The sequence below is a fragment of the Cavia porcellus genome, unplaced genomic scaffold (genome assembly GCF_034190915.1).
Source record: "Cavia porcellus strain 051 isolate PalLab524CR breed Dunkin Hartley unplaced genomic scaffold, mCavPor4.1 scaffold_2, whole genome shotgun sequence".
Lineage (NCBI taxonomy): Eukaryota > Metazoa > Chordata > Mammalia > Rodentia > Caviidae > Cavia > Cavia porcellus.
In genome coordinates, this window is record NW_026947485.1 from 14,969,297 (window position 1) to 14,985,919 (window position 16,623).

At 40.1% G+C, this 16,623-nt stretch overlaps 1 protein-coding gene across 3 annotated transcripts in view; it reads right to left on the reverse strand.

The window, feature by feature from the left end:
• Nucleotides 1-534: 534 nt before the first annotated feature.
• Immp2l (inner mitochondrial membrane peptidase subunit 2) overlaps nucleotides 535-16,623 on the reverse strand; it is an 878,014-nt gene continuing 861,925 nt past the window's right edge. For all 3 annotated transcript variants that reach the window (XM_063238755.1, XM_063238753.1, XM_063238759.1), the window contains one exon: nucleotides 535-820. In XM_063238755.1, the coding sequence (XP_063094825.1) occupies nucleotides 704-820 (117 nt within the window). In that variant the 3' untranslated portion in view covers nucleotides 535-703. The remainder of the gene's footprint in view (nucleotides 821-16,623) is intronic.

Genomic DNA, 16,623 nt, shown 5'->3' on the forward strand with positions numbered 1-16,623 from the left:
TGACAAGTTATTTTCACTGAGTAATTTTCAAACTCATTTAACATAAGGACTAAAATCAGAACTTGAATCAACAAAGTATGTACAACAAATTATCTTAAATTCACCTCCTTCAAGACAAGGGTGTGCTAATCAGTCATAAAGAAGGGCAAATTTGAGTCATTTGTAGGAGAACGAATGTATCTTGAGAACATAAAAAGTGAAATAAATCAGTCATAGAAAGCTATCTGGTGGTTTCCCTGACAGACCTAAAATATGAGTAATCAAAAGAGTAAAATAAAAGTGACATGTTAAGAAATAGGGAGGTAGATCCAGCACAGATAGGAAGGAGATCTGAGAAGGAGTGACAGGAGAGGGCAGGCTGAGAAAGCAGAGTAAAAGGATCAAGCTATGCGTGTAACTGCTATTAATTACAAACGCAGTACTAATTTTTGTTTAAAGAGGACAAGTGTGTGCGTTCATGTTTCCAAAGGTCTGCATACATTTTTGTCCTGGCAGTAAACAATAGGGCACCAAAACTGCACACAGAGTCAGGTGTCATCTACTACTGTTTAATATTTTCCATTCTCCCTTATGAACATAGATTCTCAACAGGACATCAATGTGTCTCGCACAGCTCCATAGCAGGGAGCTCTTCCCGTTGGCAGGTCCCCTCTGGCACCCCTGCTCTGCAGCTCCACTGCCAGCAGCTGGGTGCACCCGGGGGTCACTCCTCACTCTGCATGGGTGAGCGCTCTGGAGGAAGAACAGACTCCAGTTTCTGCCAGCGCTTTGGAGGCCACAGAATATGTGTCGCGTGGGCATGCAGAAGTCCCAGAGACACCTGAAAATGAGAAACACAGAAATTCAGAAAGAAGAGATTTCATAAGGATCATCACTAATATCGTGAAAGTCAAACTTGATTCAGGTCCAACATGCCAGGGAAAGATGGTAGCGGTTAAAAGCAGTAAATACTTACCTATCCTTGCACAGCTTCTGTGTACTATGTATGAAGGCATCTTTAATCCTTCTAAGAATCCCTTGAGGTAAATTTATTGTTTCCATTTTATAGATCAGAAAACTAAGTCCAGAGAGGTTAAGGAATTCGTCAAAGCTATAAAGCTACCAAGTACTGAAGACTGATTTTAGGCTGTTTATCTAGACCAGGAAGCATAAATTTAGTTCAGAGTTTAGTTTCAGACCTTCTTACAGAGTTCCTATATTTTAAAGAGACTTTCCTATGTGAAAAAAAATGCATAGAGACCTGAAAAAAAATACACGTTTTTGCAGAAGTATTATCTATCTACTGGATGAACAGTACAGGTATGTAAGTAGGCTGGGCAGGCTGGCTCCACAGACAGTACAATGAGCAACACGGAACCGGGACTCACAGACAGAGGTGGAAACCACAGCCAAGTCCAAAGTGAGAAGAGGAGAGAAACCATGACACATGGTGAAGAACCCAATGAACAGAGATCTAGCAGGAGGCAAGAGCAAGTATGGGGTAAGAAACTCCTCCTAGAGGACGTAGGACTAAGTCCAGCGGTATAAAGGGACTCTTAAATATTTTAGTCTCGGAAAAAATCAACTTCAGTGAGCAAGAGAATATGGCAGATGTGCATAAAATGTAGATCAGGGCCTATCCTCAGAGATCATCTTTCAACTGGCCTGCGGTAGGGCCTGAAAACCTGTGTCTTTTTTTTATTATTATGACTATGAATAGTAGGTAAGATTTTAATGGCATTTGAAGGCTTACAAGACATTCATATTTAGCACATATTTATTGAGTAACAAATATACACCAGATACCACAGGCCCATTTTATTTTCAAATGTTTTCCCTATATATATTTTACATAGAAATTAACATACAAATATCACTTCTATTAAAGCTCCTCTGTCTACCACCATATGCATTTAAAAAATCAGTTTGCCCAGACACTCTAAGCAGGAACTAGATACAGAGATTTCTAAAAGATAACCAGAGACACATTGTGGGTTTGGGGAGTTTAAGGGAGGTAACCTCAACAAAGTGAAATATAAACCAAATAAGCCCAAAGAGTACCAAGAAGCCCATGCACCCAATAAAAGATTTTTTCTTCAATTTATTTTGAAAACCAAAGCCACAGAAAATTTGAAAGTATGATGTAAACTAGCTCCACTCACCAACAGCCACACAATTATTGACATTTAGTTACATTCCTTTTCCTCTCATTGAATGTTTATATATGTATACATATATATTTTTCTGAACTATTTGAAAATTATTGATATCATGTTGAATTTATCCCTTAATACTTCAATATGCATCACTTACAAACTAAGATACTTTCCTATATGAACACAATATCATTATTATATTATATAAGATATTTAATGTTATTACAGCTATATTACTTGGTATACAGTCCACATTCAAAATTTTCCAATTGTCCCCACAATGTCTTTTTTGGTTATTTTATTTTTTAGACTTAGCATGTAATCAAACAAATCACATTTGGTGGTCATCAGTTTATTTCCATTTAGTTTATTTTAACATGATGTCCAAGACAGTTGTCCTACAAAATGGCCCATATCTACAATTGCCTGATGCAATTCTTTCATGAATATATGAAAGTTAAATGTTTTTGTCAAGAATAAAATATACTTGAAATTGTATTTTTTTCTTTCTGTCACACTTGGGGCACAAAATACCAGTTTGTTCTACTGTTATAATGCTGTTTGCTAGTTTGCAAAGCTGATGGAGAACAGATTTCACCATTCATGAACACACATTTTCTTTTTGTAATTAATAAGCAATCTGTGGGATACTGGAAATGTCAATAGCATTTCTCCTCTCAGATTTATCATGCATCAATGATCTGAATTTAATTAGTCTACATGAAGGATTACAAAAACAATGCTTTTTCCTCTATATTTCTTTTCTATTTATTAGCTGACAGACATTCTTCCCTACAAATAAGTGCTTTGTCTTTCTCAATCCCAACTGCTTGTATTTTAATACCAAGGATTTCTTCTTTTGAGGGTGGGGTTTGTTTGTTTGTTTGTTTTGGTACCAGGGATCGAACTCATGACCTTGCCTTGCCAGGCAGGTGCTTATGCCACTGAGCTAAAGCCCTGGCCTGCAAGCAAAATCCATGTGTGTTTTCCATGTTGGATGCTCAATGTGCTTACCTTGCATCTTATGCCTGGAACCAGATATTTCCTTAAAGCATCTTATTTTCTTTTAGTAAGGAATATCATTTAGAAACCAAAACCTGCTACTAGATGTGTTTATTTCTCCTGGGTATCAACATTCTATTCCATTTCAGAAAATAAACAGCACCAAAAGGCTCTCCCTCATCTCCATCATTCTGTATTTTCTCTCCTTTGCTCAGATGAAGTACCCTGTCTCCCTGCAACACATGCATTCTTTTATGCATTTCTAAAACACAAAACAGTTTTAGGATGACTACTGCTACTACTTCAAATGAATTCACTGAGTAAAAATCAAGCTTTCCTGGCAATCACAGTGCCCTTTTTGTGGTCCATTTTGTGTTCCCAATATCTGATCACTGAAGACTGGTGAGATATAAAGTGGTTTGTTTCGGCTCATGGTTCAGGAGGTGCACAGCTGAGGACTCACATCTAGTGATAGCTGTCCTGGTGGCAGAGTCCTGATGTGGTACAGGACAGGACAACCAAGAGACAGGGTAAGTGTATATGTGACTGTCAGGTCTTCCTGTAAAGCCACTAGAATTCTGTCATGGAGAGTTGACCCTAATGACTCAAACCGAAATTATCTCCAAAAGGTCCCCGCTCCAATCACCAGAGAGAGATTAATCCAGTGGGGCTTAAACTCCAGCATGAGAAGGGGAGATGTAAGCAATTTCCAAACCCCAGCAGTTTTAAAATACACCTCATGGTTAGGAGTTTGGCAGAGTCCTATACTTCTAGTTAATTAATTTGAATCAATTCCTTTTTACCCCTCCAACACAGAGTATGCTTCTGCTCCATATACAGGTTCACTTGTTTCTATTTACATTCAGCTTTAGACTTGGCTTTTGTTACTTTGCTTGATGCAGTTATTCTTAAATGGCTAAACACTCGGAGGGATCAGAAGTAAACATTTTGAAAAAGATCATTAGATGCTGTAGTGCCTCCTCCACAAATGCCCACATCCTAACCACCAGAAGTTGTAACTATTACAAGGCACAGGATAACGGAGGCTGCTCATCAGCTATGGCTACTGGGAGTATCCTGCCTGCTAAAGGGGGCCCGAATTTCAGCACAGTGGTCCTTATATGTGAAACGTAGGTAGCACCTATTCTAGAACATCCTAAGCACCTGTGCTAATGGTATAAATCTCAGGGGATTTCCCTAAGCCTGGATGATCTGTTCCAGCACACTGGAGTTTCACATAGGTTAATTCTAACTTGGGTTCAACTGAATCTGACAATACTTGGTTCCAATCTCTTCCACAATAACCCTTTTTAGATTTGATAACTGCTATTCAGTTCTATCTCCTGCCTTCCCTTGCTTTCCCAAGTTAACTTTTTTTGTAAGGATGATTTGCCAATCTTTTAACTTGGCTGAACTGCCAATATTTGCTTGCTTGCTTAAGTTTCAGAGCTCAGTTTTGGACACAGTGATTTAATTTTGATTTTTTAATCAACACTTATTTTACTGAAACTAATTTATGGTTCTTTTATTCCAAACATTTATTAAAGATATTATTCTTGCTCCTGAAAAACATTATCTTCAAAATTATGGATAATGATGAAAATTCTATTAGATGGATAATATCCATAATATTGTTTATAAACATGACATGAAAATGCAAAATTCATTGTTTTTAAACTACTGAGACTAATATAGAGAAAAGAACTTATTCACTAACTTCATTATCTTGTCATGGATGTTTATTTCTTATTGATAGGATCTACAGATGTGCAAAAACTATAGTGAATATAGAAAGATATTTAAAAATCCAGAAATCCATGAACATTTTCCAATTAAAAGTTATGCTACAGGAAGAGCTTTGACTTCCACACTTGGAGTATTAATTGGGGTTTTCCAGAAAAATAGAACAGGATGTATATATAGAAGGAATTAGCAAACGTGATTGTAGAAGCTTGGCAAAGTCCAAAATCTAATGGCGAAGCTTGGCAGACTGAAGACCCAGGGAAAGCATGAAGTGTGAGTTCAAGGGCATCTGTAGGGGGACCATGACGAGCTGATGCTGTAAATGGGATGCAGGCTTTCTGTGGGATCCTTCCTTCTTGCTCAGAGAAAGTCAGCATCCTGCTCTGTTCACTTCCTCCACTCATTGGAGGAGGTCCACCCACACTGCAGAGCAATTCGTTTTACACAGATTTAAATGTAAGTCTTGTCCCAAAACACTATCAAAAAAACATCCAGAATGTTTGGCCAAATATCTGGGCACTGTGGCCCAGCCAAATTGATATATAAAATTAATCATCCTCCTTTAAAAATTATCATCATTGGTCTCCCGGAGAACATGGCGGACAGACAACAGCAACTGCTGAAGGCTCTCTGAAAGGCTCGGCTCAGAGGCCAGGAATGATGCGGACTAAGGAGATACGAACCAGTAGAGATATGCTCTGCTGACTCAGGAACGAACTGGGCTGAGAGAATCCAACTTAGAATACAGTCCTGGCGCTAAAATAGGAACAGAAAAGTCTCGGTGTGGAGGCTCGACCCCGCGCCATTGGAAGCCGCAGTTTGGATTTCCCGCCGCCCGGCGGCTGGCTGCCTCCACAGCGGCTCGGCAAGGAGAGACGCGCCGAGCTCTGGGAACGGGAGTCTGCGAACGGAGCTGGAAACAGGACGGACAAGGAGGAAAACTGACTGGTGGCGAGGTGAGCAAGAAACTGATCCCCTACCACAGTTTGACTCCAGCGGAGGTTTTTCTGGGCTCAGGCAGTCCTGTAAGAGCAGGGCGCAGTGGCAACTCTAGCCACACATTCCCCTCTCGGACGGGATTGGTGAAAGGTGCCTGGCCTGAGTGACGCTGCTGGCGGACTCCCTAGGCTGGCCTAACCCAGATCCCAGAGCCTGACGGTGGCCCGGAGGAGCGACCGACTCCCGCGTAGGCTGCCTCCTCCGCGACTCCCTGGGGCGCAGCGGTGGGCGGGAACAACTAGCCAGCGCAATTTGATCAGGCTGTGGCTGACAGGCAGGGAAGCCGGGCCTCCTGTGTAAGATTGCATTTTATAAGGAACAGAAAATATGGGGAAGGGAAGCAACAAAAAAGGCTCCTCGGCCCCCAATCCTGAGAATCAGGCAATAGTGGACACTGCACCAATATACATTAAGCGCCATTTAGAGAGCCTCATAGACCAATTCAGGAATGAAGTTATCAATGACCTGAAGCTAGAAGTATGCAGAATAGTTAGAGAAATGCTAAGCACCACCCAGGAAAAAGCAGATTGTGGAATGGAAGAACAGAAAAAGAGGGGAGAATTGCTTGATGGAGAAAACAGAGAAAGCATTGAGTATGTGAAGCAGGTTCAAAGGGACTATCAAGAAATTAAGAACTGGCATAACAGCTTGAAAGAAACTAAGGACAGACTATCTGAACTGGAGGGCAGACTTGAAACATGGGAGAATGAAATGAAAAACTTCTTAAAAATAACAAAGAAACAAACAGCAATAATACAAAGACAAGAAGATGATAAGAGGAGCCATAACTTAAGGATTAAGAACATAAAAGAAGAAGTAGGGACACAAACAAGTGAACTACAAAAGCTACTCACAGAAATAATCCAGGAGAATTTTCCTAATTTAGCAAAAGGTAAAGATACTCAGATGTATGAGGCATACAGGACCCCAGCTACCTACAACCCTAACAGAGAAACACCCAGGCATATAATAATAAAAATTCCAGAAATTCAATACAAGAACAGAATATTAAAAGCTGTAAGAGACAAGAAACAGATCACTTACAAGGGAATACCCATCAGAATTACAGCAGATTTCTCTTCACAAACCATCAAATCACGAAGAGCATGGGGAGAAATAATTCAAGCTTTGAAAGATAATAATCTCCAGCCAAGATTGAGATATCCTGCACAACTGTCCCTGGAAATTGATGGAAAAACGAGGTGCTTCCAGGATAAAGAGGAACTGGGGGAATTTGCAACCACCAATTGAACCCTACAGAAAGTATTGCAGGATATTCTAAAAAAAGAAAAATACAAAGAACCCAGAAATAGTGGCGGGGAGGCCACAATGAATGGAGCAGAGAACAAAATAAAGAAGACAAACTGACAGCTACTGACAGAAAAAGAGCTCAACAGAAATGAGACAGAGAAGATTGGATGACAGGAACAGCTTTTTTTGGAGAAAATGACATCTTAATATGTAATGCTGATTTAGTACCATCTTGTTTTGAAATCTCATCTAGCTTTTGTTCTTCTGTCTCCAATGGTCTAAACAGGATGTATCTTATTGGATTTTGTTATGTACGATAGTATAAGCAAAAACCTTTTAAAGACAAGGAGATTATACAGAGACCATTGCTCATTTTCTGTTAGTCGATTCTAAATACTCTATAATGCTGTCATTCTCTTAAATGGTTTTACATTGTTTTGATATACTTAATGCTACAGTATATGAAGTTGTACTCAAGGACTTCAGGGAGGGAGTCAATATGGTAACTATTTTTGGGTCAGGATTATCTGGTGGTGAAACACTATTCTGCTTAAATGGTTATGTTTTGATCTGCCCTGTTTCGCTGTTATGCCCTCTTTTTTCTCAATTTCCACTCCATTATTTACTTTTTTATTTTTATCCATTTAATTAAAGGGAAAAATATAGCAGGATATAATATAGTAACCCACTTTGACTTTCTATTATCTCGATTTGAAGCCCTGTATTACTCTCACCATCTTGTTTTTGACTGAGGTTCCTCTATTCTGTTTTGCTGGATAGTATCAGGTTCGAAAGTTTAGGCATCAGCTGAGAAGATAATGAGATTCATTATAATGCCCATTCTCGTTGACTTTTATCTACTTTTGAAGACCTACAATATCTCCAATGTTTTGGTTTTGTCGGTTTTATTCTTTACGGTTTTGTTCAATTGTATTACAACTATTGATATAGGCAATTCTATTAGAAATAGCGGGAGGCATTATGATAACCATTGTTGATCACCTTGTATTATGTTTTTATATTATCTATTATATCCACCCTTTTGACTTGACCGATTCTGTTCTGTTATGTCACATTTGGTTTTACTCTCTTCCAAAAAAGCAATAAGAACCGTGGGAGCAATGAAACCCAAAATGTGTAAGAGTCACTGTGCAAAAGAGAGGAAAAGAAAGTGCTCTAAACTATATAACTGCATGCATATTTAAATGTATAAGATAGAAAATGATATCACAGAGTTTTATTGGATCATTGAACAGAACTGTTTGCAGTATCATTGTTGGAATGTCCATTCTACAAGCTTTAATTTTGTGACTTGAACAATTATTTCTAAGATGGCAATATGTAATCCATTAACTAGTGATTTCCTACTGCGCATTTTTTCTTCTGTAAATCTGTATAACTTGTACCCCTTCACTGTTTTTTTTTCTTTCTTTTCTTTTCTCCTTAAATAAAAAAAAATTTATCATCATTATCATTCTCCTCTTCTTCCTGCTCTTTGCTTTACTCCGTGTGACACTGTGCTTCTCCATACAGGGCAGTGTTCTGGGGTGATAGACACATCCTGACTCACTCAGTTCTCACAAGAACCCTTGATGTAGCTACCATTAACGTCTCTACTTCATGGTTGACAAAACCTAGGCAAATACATGTTTTGAACTGAGACTCAAGTACATGAACTATGGATCTAGAATATATAATAACTCATGAATATCACCCAATAAGATACTTCTGACAGGCAAAGAGGACTCTATTTTAATTGATAAAGGACAATGAGAGTAAAATGGGACACTGGTGGAAAAACCAAGATATAGGTTCCCTATTGATAAAGCCTCTTGACCCTGCTGAGTCACACAAGTATTCCTGAAAACTAGATTCACCCAAAGTAAATACTTTTTGCTGTGGGCTTCATTTTGTACCTTTAAATTTACAAGTTGAAGTCTTAATACCCAGTACTTCAGAATATGACTATATTTGGAAATATAGCTTTTAAGGAGGTGACTAAGTTAAATGATTCTCTAATGCAGTCTGTAGGAAGAGTGGAGTATAGGAAAAAGCAGATATGCATACACACAGATACAAGAGGACACAGCAGGACAAGGGCCATCCACATGCCAAGGGGAGAGGCCTCTGAGAAAAAAGAAAAAAAAAACTGCTGTCCTTTGATTTTGGATTTTGGGTCTGTGGTTATGAGAAAATAAATTTCTGTTGCTTATGATACACAGTCTGTGGCATTTTGTTGTAACATCCCTGAAGATATATACATGCACAGAAAGGAACACAGAGATACAGGTTAAGGGCATGATATGTCCCTACACTCCCTCAAAAGAGGAGAGCAAACAATATGCTGAGATGAAAAGTATCTTTGCTAGTAAGCAGAGGAAGAGACATACTCAAGCACACGTCACTCTCCTCATGTGTGACATCCTCTGACCAGCTGCTGCAGTGTGGCACCTAGATGTCCTGCAAAGGCGTGTGCAAGGCTTGTTCCCAGCCTGTGGCTGCACCAGCAGGTGGAGGACCCTTTCACAGGTGGGTCCTACAAGGTCTTCTCGTCACTGAGGGGGTGGGGTTTCCTGAAGGGAATTCTGGGAACTCTTTGGTCATGAGCTAGCATAAATCTTATTTTCGGTAATAATGGAAATTACAGGAAGAGCTTCAATCAGAAAGTTGGAAGATGAGAAAGGACCATAGCTTAGGTAGCTGGAAAGGCCCTGGCCCACCTGGAAGGCTGAGTGGCCAGGTTTTAAGGATCAGCTGTTGGGCTGGGGTCCAGCTGGTCCCTACTTCAGTCTTGGTGTCATAGATCTCGAATCCTTTTAGCTGAGGGATGGCCTCATTTTCAGGTGATGCCAGGTTTGGGATAATGCCTGGAGTCTTCCTGGGTATATCGAATATCCCTGGAAACTCCCATCCCTGATGTCCTCAAAAGAATATGTAAATTCAAGGCCCATCAACTTTATTTTGCTAACATTTAGATAAGCACTAAAACATTCCATATATTTCTATGCTGAGCTCAGAAGAGAGTTGATCCTAGATTTACAGTAAAAAAGGATACAAAATGAGTCAAAGCTTCTTCTGCTTTTACTTCTCTATTAGGCCTCTGTAGGCCTAAGCAACGAATGGCTGTAAGTTCCTGGCTGTCCCAGGAGAAAACTCAAGCTATGCTCTTACTGAGCTAGGTAAGAGCCTAGGACTCTGCCTGCTTCGGCACCCAGAAATCATCCCTGACTACAGGAAGCCAGGTCCTAATGTGGTGAGGTCCTACTACTGCAAGGAACTGGCAACGCACCTTGGCTCTTTGTGTCTTTGATGAAAGACTTCAGAAAAGACATGGAGGCCACTGTACAGAGTAAGCAGAATTTATTGGAAAGTGATAGATTTTCAGAGCAAGAGGGAACACAGCTTCAAGTATGAAAGGGACAATTGCCAACATGGCAGCTGCATGAAAGAGTCTCAGATTACACCCTGTGATTAACTGGATCTCTCAGTGAGTATCCTGCCCTTCCTCTCAGGTCAGTGTGCTTGCACAAATCGAATGGGCTGTGTTTTCCTCCTACAGAGAGGAGCAGGTCCCTACTTACTCTCAGGTAGATGTCTCCATTTAGTGTTTTGTGAGACTCTGAGGTTTCTTCACCTCCTCACCAATGGTCTGAACTTCATGCAAGCCCAGGACTTATCAGCACATGAAGAGTATGATACATTTCTTGAGCTAAAGTTTGAAACATGGTATGGATCTTACCTATAGCTAATTATTAAGAAAGGAAAGGAAAAAATAATCATGTCTTCTTTGCTTGTCAAGTAGCCCTGAGCCATCTGTCATCAGACCTGGGAATGATGAATTCTTCTCTCACACTGCAACTATGGCACTCTGTGTTTCCTGTCCTTGCCATTGGGAACAGATTAACCATGTACAACCATTGTGAGGTCCTGTCTTTCTACAGGGTAAAAAGTAAGGTGCCAACCAATCGTGAACTACAGTCCTCAAAATCAGAGACCAATTCACATCATTTTATAAGTTGATCACCTCAGGTATTTGTTAGAGTAACAAAAAGCTGAAGAGTCAATGAACTTATTGTGACCTGGTTCTCCTTACTCATTTTGGTCTCATTGTCTCCTTCAATATATTCACAATACTTTTCAGGTATAAGGAATCAAATTTTGTAGTACAATTTGAAATACCGCAGACATGAACAATTAAATGAAGTAATCAACAAACCCTTAGCTTATCAACGTATTTTAACATCCACTGAGTGAGAAAACAGGTCTACCTGTATGTACTAGTGGCCCCCTTACAATAGTTTTGCTGTCCGTAGGAGACCAAAACCCCACAGATTGGGAATCACAAATAATGGGAAGAATTCTAAAATTGTTTGCCCATGGGTCACACAGTTGAAGCAATTTAATGACAACTATTCTAGATCATTATTTTAAAATTACACTTCAAATTAATGGTCCCTCAAATCAAACATTTAGGAAATCTCAAATTCTATTTTTAATACAATTAGAAGCTCTGGCATCTTTTTCCTGTATTCAGTGCATCACTGCACACATCACCTGAACGCTGATGCTCCCTGTTTCAGAGCTCACTGCTCTAGGAAACACCCTCAGCACTGCTCGGAAAGTGATGGTGCCAGCAGTCAGTGAGCGCTGTGTTCACAAAATGCCAAGGCCCCAGGGACTAAATTTACAGTGAGTTGCTTGTCTTTGATTGAATTGGCTCCACAGAGAATTAGCTTGGCATCCAGTCGACAAAACCTTCTCAAGGCCAGCTTTTCCTCAGGGGCCAGGGGTACAGGTTGTGCGGCTGGGGTTGCCTCCACCTTTTCCATAGTCCTCTGTCTATAGAATGGGCCTCCATTTCTTAGCCTCACAGCATGCTTTCGAGAGAGGCTTACAAGGACAAGATAAAGTTAAGCAAAAGCAAGAGTCCTGAAGCAGGATAGAGGAGAAAACACAGGAGAGAAGACAGGAAGAGTGAAAACATCTCAGAGGAGATGTTCAGAACTAGATCCACGTTCCGAAAAGTATCTGTGTGAGAAATGAGGTGAAGCACAAAACTTGTAGGTTCATTTGATTAAAATGTTTTCTAAGTAGGAAAAACAAACACATTTTATCTCTACTATTAGCAAATAGAATCTGTTTGATGAATTATCTCAGCAGATGAAGAGGAAGTTCTACATAAGCAAGTCAGATGATATTTATTCTACAATATTAAATTACCTATAATTATTTTTCAAAGTCATATCAAATTGGAAAAATACACAAACTGTGGAGAATATTGTTTTAAAACAAGTACTGCTTTCTCATGGCCTAAAGAAATGTCAGCTTTCCAGTGTGATGCCCAATGTCCTTCACAAGCACATCTTTCCAGACATCTTCACCATGCTTCAGTCTACATTAGTAGGAATGTCCATAACTCTTTAGAACATGCTATTAGGTGACACGAGGGCTTCTGTGATCACTGGTGAAATGCCATGATGGATCAACAGCAAGCAACTCCCACCAAAGAACTGTAATGCAATCTTAAAAGAATTTTTTAAAGATAAGAAATTTGAAGCACACAGACATGTAACTCATATACTTTAATTATTTTATATTCATTCTTCTCAAAAGTTCATTGTGAGATATGATAAAGATAAATAAAGCTGATTCACATTGTCCCTAGTGACCATTAATTCCCATCCCAGAAATACGAGCAGTAGAGAAGAGAACAGCTGATCACAACCGGCCCCAGGGCTTGGGATGGGTTGTTTATTTGGCCCACTGATCACCACTCGGGCTATTTCACCATTTTGACCTCTTTCCTTACTCTAAATTATTTTCCAAAATGCAATGCCAATGTTAATTTGCTCACTGCTAGCCAGTGAATACTTCCTGCTGCTGTACACAAAAGCATCCAAATCTTTCTGGACTGGGTACCACAAGAGAGGATGCTGCAGCCCCCTAGGGCGGGGAGTGGTTCATGGGGAAAGAGATTCCTGGAGAGAAACCTCAGGCCTTCACTCACACCCTCTCCTTTTTCATCTTGAGTTCTCGCTTATGCAGTAGCACTAAGTAGAGCCTGTCTGGCTGTGCAGAGGAGACCTAATTTGTCATTATTTGTACCCATTTCATTATCATACATCAACAATAACATTAAAGGTTCATCTTTAAAAACAACCTGAGACTAAGAAAGAGAGAGTAGAGCAAAACAATTCTTTTACTGGTTACCATAAAAATATACTTTCTCATAGATACCGGCAAAACAAATGCCTGGTCTAAGCAGACCAAACAGAATTAGAGACATAATAAAATGCAGGCGAAAACAATTGCCACATAGAGAAATGGACGATTGCAGTGTTCATAAATATGAAAATGATATTTTAAAAAAGGCAAGAATAGAATAGAAACAGTGCTACTGACTTTCCTTTCAAATTAGATTAACGTATCCAGACTTGAGAGCTGCATCAATATGTTTTTGAACAGCTGGTTCTCTCACCTTCCAAATTCTGGACAAGCTTCTTTCCACAGCACTTAAGAGCTAAATGCCACTAGGGTTAAACAAAGTCAGGACAGAGAAGCTTTGGTCCTAAGTAGGCAGGGACCCTCATCTACTCTAAGACAAACTGATAAAAACAAAGCTTGGTTACACGGGAGAATGATGAGAATTAAACAGAAGGCAAACAAGACATGCTGCAAAGCTCCTAGGATCTAAACGTGGGTAAGTGAAAAAACAAAAAAAGATAATTAAATTAGTGAATGGAAGAGAGGAAAAGGGAGCTTTGGGAAAATGGAAAACTAGGGCATAACAACCAGGAAGGAGCAGCAGACAAGGACATGCATGTAGGCACCACAGCAGGGGCGACAGAGCTTAAAAGCCTTTTGGTGGGACTGAACCTCTCCCACTCGGCTCTCTGGTGTCACCGTCATGAGAGAAGACATAATATAGATCCACAGCACCTTATTGACAATCCCAACATCCAAAGGTCATCCCACACACACAGATACACACACACACACACACACACACACACACACACACACACACACACACACAGTGTTTTGCAATCTCTGGTAGCAAATCATGACCGACCCAAGCTGCTGTGAAAAGGCAGCCTTTGTTTACCCCACTCAGTGTCCCCATTCATACTTCGGGCGGCAGAAGGATGAATGTGCTTCAGTACAGAAGCTGCCCCCACTCTGCTGAGAGAACCATTAGTATACAGGGTACAGTCCCTGACACCACCCACAGCATTTCTCCAAACTTCCTCCTCTGGGCTGGAGACCTCCCCATTCCAAGGGCAGATCCTCACATTCCTGCCTGGCTTGTATCTAGAACATTCCCCTAATCCTCCACTGAATTTCAGAATTGAGATAATGAAATGGGTTGACACAATGTAATATTTTGGCATTGAAAAGGAAAGCCACAGGCTTTACAAAAGATTCAGAATGGGACTTTTTCAAAGGTCTCATTCTAGGACAAGTGTTTTCCTTCATTACCAACAATTTTAACTTTAATCATTTCAAAGCAATTTTCCTGTTCAAGACTTAGCTTTAATCAGAATGCATTTTCAGGTCACTTCATGGCCTCTTCATGATTCTCTCTAGATAACTGCAGAATCATGCATAATCATTCTGGCCCCCACAAGACACCCTCAGTAAGTAGTTACTGCAACATTTTATGCAAAAATAGATAAAAAAAACAGGCCTCTAGGGGTATCTTCGGCTAATTTTCATGAATTAATTTCCCAGGATTAATGTTTATGCACCAGTCTCTCTACCACATAATCAAATCATTGGAGTTGAAGTGGTCTAACTCTTTATTTTGCAGCTTGATTAAGCAGGTGATGAAATACTTGAATATAATTTGGACATTTAGCAACTCACAGCATTCACAATAATCTACTATGTGGATGGATGATATTATTTACTGATGCTCATTGTTTACCTTTGTTCTTTCTTAGAAGCTGGTGTCCCACATGTTGGAAATAAAACTTCTCATTAATAACACACAAGAAGGGTGGTATAAAGTTTTTGTTGCCACTGACAATGTCTTACACCATCTCTAGACCAACTAGGCATCAGCCACTGAGACAGAACTGGGGTGCCATGGTGAGAGCAGACTTGCACTGACAAGGTGTCTGTTGCTCTGGTGGGTGCGTGATGGACGTAAGCTATGGTGGAATCTTCCGATGAGGTCACCTCTGATTATTTTAGATAACAATCTGGCATCTAACCTCTCTCTACCCACCTATCCTCACTTCCACTCTCTTTTTTATCCCTTCACTCAAAATGAAAGTGATGAGGCTTACAAAATAAATAACCAGGAACAAGGAATGATAAACAAAAGTGACAGTGACACGGGCCAGGACAGTGGCTGTGAATAGCACCATAGTTAGTAGTACTGTACGTAATCATCTGAGAGCCAAGTGAAGAGCGAAACATTCTAACTTGACACATTCTTGCTTTTATGAGAGCAAGAATATTTTAGTTTTGTCAATACATTTTCTGTTTTTTTGTTTTGTTTTGTTTTGTTTTGTTTTTGCCTTTTTCCTTTTTATCGGTACCAGGGATCGAACTCACGACTGCCTGCTTGCAAGGCAGGCGCTTATGCTGCTGAGCTAAATCTCCAGCCCCAAGAAAATTTTAGTTTTGTAAGGGCAACTAAGTTTTTGTTTGATTAAATTTCTAGAAGATATTTCTGACATAAGACATAGATATTTCTGACATCCCCCTAAAAGGGAGATGCAGTATTCACCTTTCTGGCAATTGATGAATATTGTTCTTCAAAGAACTTAGAAATACAGACTCATGTAATATTCCAGAGACCCAACAGATTCCAATAAAAACTTAGGCTACTTGGAGACTAGTGTAGATAGGATGCCCTTTAAATTATCTTTGTTAAAAATCATTTTTGTCTTCATATACAAGACATTTTTTGAGTCATTTGTGGCTGGAGATCATTTCTGTCTCAAATAATTGTTTCATAACTGCAAGTGGAGGATGAGACGGTGGCAGGAATCTTATCATCTGCTTTCTCCTTACCCTGGAATGACACCCTGGCAAGAGTGGTCAGAATCACAGCTGCAGCTCCTACTGTCCTTAGGACCCCATGTAGGAGTCTACAGAACTGAGTTACTAAAAAAATAAAGTAAAATAAAAGGTCATTGGAAGGGTGGTATGAACCTCAGCAAACAAAACTTGAAAACTGGAAGAAACAGACCTACCAGACACGTGAAGTTTCAGGGCGCTCACAGTGTAGCAGGGTGCGCTGTTTTAAGCTCATATGAGCCATGGGCATGGGGCACGTGGGAACCTCAGCCCTACAGACACCTGCACATCTGTGCGAGTCTCCAGGAGAGTCCACAGTGCTTTCCCTGCCTACGCCTCACACCAGAAATGGTTTTCATTTTCCTCCACAGCTGATGGGAGCCTCTGACTTATGGCCCATCGCAGGACATTCACATCTGGGACGATATGTGTGAAAAGTGTGACATGAAGGCACAGTTTAGTG